The sequence below is a fragment of the Carassius auratus genome, chromosome 15 (genome assembly GCF_003368295.1).
Source record: "Carassius auratus strain Wakin chromosome 15, ASM336829v1, whole genome shotgun sequence".
NCBI lineage: Eukaryota > Metazoa > Chordata > Actinopteri > Cypriniformes > Cyprinidae > Carassius > Carassius auratus.
Window position 1 is genome coordinate 2850074 of NC_039257.1, and position 6507 is coordinate 2856580.

At 40.3% G+C, this 6507-nt stretch overlaps 1 protein-coding gene across 1 annotated transcript; it reads right to left on the minus strand.

Moving 5' to 3' along the window:
- Positions 1–359: 359 nt before the first annotated feature.
- Positions 360–5296, minus strand: LOC113114756 (DNA-directed RNA polymerase II subunit RPB1-like). Its single transcript, XM_026281723.1, has 13 exons — positions 4947–5296; positions 3887–4019; positions 3663–3799; positions 3353–3526; positions 2983–3264; positions 2673–2834; positions 2037–2257; positions 1782–1914; positions 1566–1690; positions 1144–1354; positions 841–1050; positions 592–760; positions 360–505 (listed from the first exon to the last, which is right to left on the minus strand). Exons 1-13 carry the CDS (start codon positions 5031–5033, stop codon positions 402–404), a joined length of 2148 nt encoding a protein of 715 aa, XP_026137508.1. The 5' UTR covers positions 5034–5296; the 3' UTR covers positions 360–401.
- Between the last annotated feature and the right edge of the window lie 1211 nt (positions 5297–6507).

Genomic DNA, 6507 nt, shown 5'->3' on the forward strand with positions numbered 1-6507 from the left:
TGCATATGTGTATTAGTATCTGTCTGTACAGGGAGAAGCTCAGACAGTCCCAGGACAAACATTCAACTGCCAATGTCCAGTGTATCAGATATACATCTTTGGAGAGATGCCTTGCGTCTGACCTCGGATCACTTGTCTCCAAAATCGTTTACGTCTATGTGTGGAAACTAAGTTTATCTAGGTTTGGGAACCAATCAGAATTTTGTTGACATTGACGCAATTAGTATCCTCTGTCAGGGTATAAGCTGCTGTTGATTTTGAAATGTATGCAGAATGGCCTACGAACTCCAGAGTACTGAAGCGGACTTCTGCTGATGAAACTACAAACCATGTTCTTCAATAAATTTCTTTAATTGAACGCCATCTCTGACCCCTGGTCTTCATTCATCACATCATATCTGTCAACTCACCTCTATCACATCCTGTTTGGCTTTCTTAATCGTGTTTTGAATGTCCTGATATGTCGACTTATCGGCAATGGAGTCTCCAATACCAATAGAGTGACCTGAAGCAGACAAGATAGTTGTAAATAAACGAATAAGGACCAAAACTGTTTGTTTGTGCAAATATCAAGTCTTTTCTTTTTTTTACCCTCAATGAGCAGCCAGTTGTTGACGACAGTCTGGATGTTAGAATAGAAGAGTCGTGTGATGTCATGGCCCATCTCAAGGTATGAGATATGGACAAGAGAGCCAGCGGAGGTTCCCAATGACTTCTTACACAGGATCCCCATAATCAGCTCACCGTTCTCCACAATCACCTGCAAAATGAGATTAATGAATGAGAACAAACTTTCTTTTGCACAAAAACTAGATCCACATTTGGGCTGCACTACTGCACCTTAGTGTCTCCAGGGGAGATGTGTTTGTAAGGGCCGCTGTCCTCTTCATCGGGGTGGGTGCTGTGTGTGCGGATGGCATTAATGTGCCCAGGGATGATCAAGCTGAAGATCTGTTTGCCAGTCCAGAGAGGTCGAGGCTTCAAGATAGCTGGCTGGGGCACTTTGCCGTCCCATGTGGAGAGAAACATGAGGAGGTTCATCACCTCACCCTAAATGAAGCACACAAAATGATTAGCATCAATCTCATGTACCTATGCAACCTAACAGCTTCATAATTTGGTACCACAGCTTTGTAAACTCACCCTCTCCAAGAAGACGTCTCTCTTGGTGAATTTGCGCACAGCTGTCAGTGTGTCCTGCACAATACCCATGACAGGTCTGTTGGACTGTGGCGTGACAATCATACGAGGCACCATGGCCAGCTCTTGGATCTCAGCACGGGTCTCCAGGGACTGTGGCAAGTGCAGGTTCATCTCATCGCCGTCAAAGTCAGCATTGTATGGAGTTGTTACACTAGAAGTGAAAAGGATTTTCTCTTTTAAAACAAAGTCAAAACACTTCTATTAGAGCAATGGTGCTAAATCTGACCATTCGTTTTCACTATGGATTTGTAACAATTTCAGCAATTATAACTAATGATGTATTACACAAAATCAATATATTGCTTGTCCACGTATCAATCTACAAACAACGCGACGGATCAAGTCTTATAAACCCAGTGCACCTGAGGTTGAGTCGAAATGTTGACCAAGGCAAGATTCGCACTCTGTGGCCCATCATAGACATTTTGTGAAGCGTAGGCTGTCGGTTGAACACTATAATGTCTCCGTCACACATGTGTCGTTCCACCTAGAAAGAAAACAAACAAGGTTTTAAATGCTGTGCTCACTGTAACTGAAAATCACATTAATTTCTTACATTAAAAAAAAAAAATACTGACTTTGTATCCAATCTGAAGGTGAAGGTCACTTGGTTTAGGGTGGAATCGCAGGTCAATTCTGTCTCCGTTGTCTCTGATAATATATTTGGCTCCAGGGTACTGACTGTTACCTCTCCTCACAAGCTCTTGGAGTCTGTAAAGTAAAAAAATAAATAATAAAATTAAAAAGAATTTGAGAGCGCTGGGTTAAAGAGCTCTTTTAGAGAACTCTAAAATATTATTCAGGAAAGAGATAAAAAAAAAAACTAACATTACCTGTCAATGTTAAAGGGTGTGACAATCTCAGGAAAGGTCATGTTTGCGGCGATGGAACGGGGAACGCCCACCTGGTCGATCTGCAGGTTGGGGTCTGGCGTGATGACAGTTCGGGCGGAGAAATCGACACGCTTCCCCATCAGATTACCTCGGACACGTCCTTCTTTACCTTTTAGCCTCTGCTTGATAGATTTTAGTGGACGACCAGACTTTTGCATTGCCTGAATCAAGAGCATAGAGCAAAATCGTCATTAATATTTTACGAATCGTCCCATACTACATAACTGCAGATGATCAGATAGCAAATGTTTTAACTGGCTGCACCAGGTATCAATGCATCATGCAGCAGTCTTTTTTTTTTTGTGTACCCAGAATTTTCTCACACAATTGCATTTTATTATAAAAGCATTATTTGTTAATAATAATGCATTTTTTTTTTTTTTTTTACAAATGCATTTCATTTTTATACAATAACTTCTATAGCAATTAGATTCCATGTAAATTCTATAACCACAAGTTACAGATAAATCTTTAGCAGTGAATTTATTATTAAATATTGACTTAAAAATGTGATCACTGTTAATAAGAATATATATGTTGCTTCTCAGATCTCCTAAGGTGTAGTGTACATCTTACCCTAGGTAGACCTGGCAGTTCATTGTCTACCATGGTGGCCACGTGGAACTGAAGCAGCTTGACATCCTCTGCTATAACATGCGCTGCAGCTCCACTCTGCTCATTTCGCTTCAGCTGGTTATTGATCTTCACAATATCCGCCAACTTGTGTGTTAAATCATCCTAAGGAGAAAAATATATATCAATTTAAAAAAAAAAAAAAAATATATATATATATATATATATATATATATATATATCTAACAGCTATCAGTATTATGAAATGCATACAACTTCTTTCACACTGTTTAATAAGAAATGCTTTGCTTACTTGGTTTCTAGCAGAGCCCTGCATGACCACAGCTGGTCTCACAGCAAGTGGAGGCACGGGCAACACCGTGACAATCATCCACTCGGGACGGGCATATTTGGGGTCCATGCCCAAGATCATGTCCTCTTCATCCGAAATGCGTTTGAAGATCTCATGCACACGTTCAGGGCTGAGAAGAATCTTCTTCTCCTGCGAGTCTTCGTTCACGTGCTTCCACTCAGCATACAGCTCCAGGCCAGAGCGACGGATACGTGGCTGGTACCTGCCACAGCCTCCATGACCCTTGAGAATTAAAAGTTCAAAATCAGTTTGAAAACTTCCAGAGCAAGCTGGAAAGTTTCAAACTGGCCTGTGTGTTTTAGGGGTTTACCTTCTCTTTAGTGAGGTCTTCTTCAGTCTCCTGCTGCTCCACTCCAAACTTGTTGTCCATCTCCTCTCCACCCTCACAAATGTTTTTGCCTTTACAGAGGTCATAGACGTGGGTCAGACGCTTCCGTGGCTGCCCCTTCGACTTGGTTAAAATGTCTTTGATTTTTGGATTGTTCTGGATAAAACAAAATTAGGAGATGTTTAAATACACTACAAAACTATTTGACAAAAGGAACTAGATCAGAAGAACAAGAGACAAAAATTGTAACAATCGAATATATCACACAAGGCAAACTGAAAATACGGCATACCGAGTCCACAAGCAGTTTTGAACAGAAGAAGCAGACACATCGGAGGACCTTCATGATCTTTGTGATGAAGCCAACATGAAAGACTGGCTTAGCCAACTCAATGTGACCAAAATGACCAGGACACTCAGTCATGTTACCTGAATGACAACAAGCAAATAAGCAGATGTTCAGCTTTAAATGCTTAACAATAAGCAAGACGGATAAATATCAGTTTATGAACATACCTGCACACGTCTGGCATCTGCCTGACCTTTCAATTACCCCTTGCCGGGGGTCCATAAGTCCCCCCAGTTTAGGGCGTCCTCCTTCTGTGGTCTCAGGGTACTTGATGCCCCCTTCAGTAACGGACATCCGTTTCTGAAAATGATAAACAGCATTAAAGTGTTGTACATTTTCACAACAATAGAAAAAATATTTGGACACTAAATGTACACTCAAAGCATACATATTTTTTGTAAATACATGAAATGCAACAGTTAAGTTTGCAAAAAGCAATAGTTCAGATGCCATGTGTCAATTATGCATTTAGCATTTTTAAACATTTTAATTTGAAACGTAACAATGGTTTAATAGTTGTATTTATAGTGGGTTTCTTTACAATACATGCTGCACCCTTACCCCATACATGCACACAATAACTATCTAAATGACAAAAAGTGTCAAAAGATTGCTCAACCCTGCATTCATTATAAAAAAATAAAAAGAGGTATAGGTCCTTAATTTACACATTATCGAATAAAACCAAGTTAGTTAGCCTCGCTGTCTAAAGAAAATGCATTACAGCTCAACATTGAAACATGACATTTGTTCGTCATTTATTTCAAAATATAAGTGCTCTTTGCAAACTGAACGTATTTGAGTTTAAATAAACGAAAGCATGCATATAAAAATTGTACATTTTATTGCCAGTAAGGGAGACATAGGGAACAATGTGGAAACATGGGATTAACTCTGGGTCTGCCATGTGACTCCATAATTGTCACATAAAAGTAACAAATAACAAAATGTTACAAGAAGTTAAAACTGTATAACTTCAAACAAGGCTTTCAGTGTCTTACTGCTAAATGTTACAGCAGGACTCTTGTGTAGTGTTCCTTCAACTTTCTAAACACATGCTCTTACTGAGGAAGAAGTGGCTAGCCGGCTAAGTTAGCAAAACACAAGTTCACAAAAGACACTGTATGTTAATATCCGTATTTAATGAGTTTAACACGATGTTGATTTGAGTAAGACAATAGTACTCAAAGAATTAAGAGAATACCCCCTCTCAAGAGCAAAACCTACAAGTTCATCAGGGCTGAGGACGCCGAATTGCACTCTCTTGATGAGGCGCAATGGGCATGCGCTGTCGCTGGAAGGCGGTCCGTGCATCCTGTCTATTCAAAGAGACGCGTCCTCCCCCGGCACGCCGCTTTGTAAAGAAGGAACACCTCTGAAACGCCACCAAGACTCTCCTGGCACCCAATGGTGACCGGAACTCGTCCGATGGCGGTTTCCCAGTGACCACCGTATCTTGCTAGTCAACGTGCTTTTAAATTTGTGTTTATATACTAGCTATTGTAGCAACCAGCTATCCCCTTCCCTTTCCCCGATCTACTCTCCAGTGCGCTCTAAGCGCATCTGAGAGAAAACTGTTCTCACACGGCTTTATATAGACTGTACGCTTTGCTACAGGTTTACACAGCCTACTTGGCAGGGGCTGAACAGTCAGAGGGCGGGTTATGGATCGATCTCTCTGTGCGCTTATTGGCCGCGAGGCTGGAACATATGAATAATTCATTAAAGTTGACGCAGAACCAATGGAGTTGTTCGCTTTTGGTTCCGGCGAATCCTATGTAGGCGGAGGCGGAACAAGACGTATGAAGAGATTCTATTGGCCCGTAAAAACCGAGGGTGGATCCATGGACACATTATTCATGAATATTCAATAACATTCGTCAATGTAAAACATTATTGGTCAAACGTTCTCGTAATATTCATGAGCAGGGAGCATTAGACCAATCGCAACCAACGCTTTGACGGCGGTAAAATAACTTTCTTACTGCCCGCCTTTTTTACGAGCATTGCCGATTTTACCCGACTGATATTTTTTCACCCTCTGAACAAAAATAAAAAAAACCTGCGCTGTTCCGTCCGTCTCGCTCTGGATCAGCTAACAGTGCTGGAAAAGAAGCTCGTGTGAGAGGCCTACACCTACCATCGAGGATTAACGCCGTTATTTTTGTTTTAAATATGATTTTTATGTAATTCAAATTCTGAATCTATTTTTGTTTTCTACGCTTATTCATATTTATAGAAATGTTTATTATGATTTTCCTTATTTTATTTGAGTTCTACGGGAAAATGCAAGAATCCACGAGGTCGAGTAATACACTGGCTGGACGGCACGTGCTTTTTTCGGTATGATCAGCTGGAAACTCCGCTAAAAGCCTGGGGTTTCAGACCATGCATTTTCAATGAAAACATTCGAGAAACTTTGATGTTTAAAACCTCCGATGTTATTTTTTAACTAATTTGAGAATTAGAATCCTATTGTAGCTCACTGTAAAATAAAAAAATAGAATTGTACATCTAGGCCATGTTGTTCTACAAAAAGGCGCTAGCTTACGTTTTCTGGTTACCGATTTTCTTTAAAAAAATAACCGCAAATCTGTAGTTCGTAAATGATTTCATTTGATAATCTAATATAGTTTATTATTCTCGTAGTTCTAGAGTGTAACCAAGAGTGTGTAGTAATGTAACTTGATGTTACCTAGCGACTGTTGTGAGCTTCTGCTCGTTTGTTAGCCGCCATTCTTTGAGGAATGTGAACATTAAACGGCTCCCGTTTAAAGTTGTTTTGTCT

Bases quoted from the DNA above. Each gene is read 5' to 3' on its own strand.
- LOC113114756 (XM_026281723.1), bottom strand. From the start codon at position 5,033: ATGCACGGACCGCCTTCCAGCGACAGCGCATGCCCATTGCGCCTCATC. The intron at 3,527-3,662 runs GTATGCCGTATT...TGTTTTATCCAG, and splicing joins CAAAACTGCTTGTGGACTCG to AACAATCCAAAAATCAAAGA. The intron at 1,915-2,036 runs GTAATGTTAGTT...TTTACTTTACAG, and splicing joins ACACCCTTTAACATTGACAG to ACTCCAAGAGCTTGTGAGGA.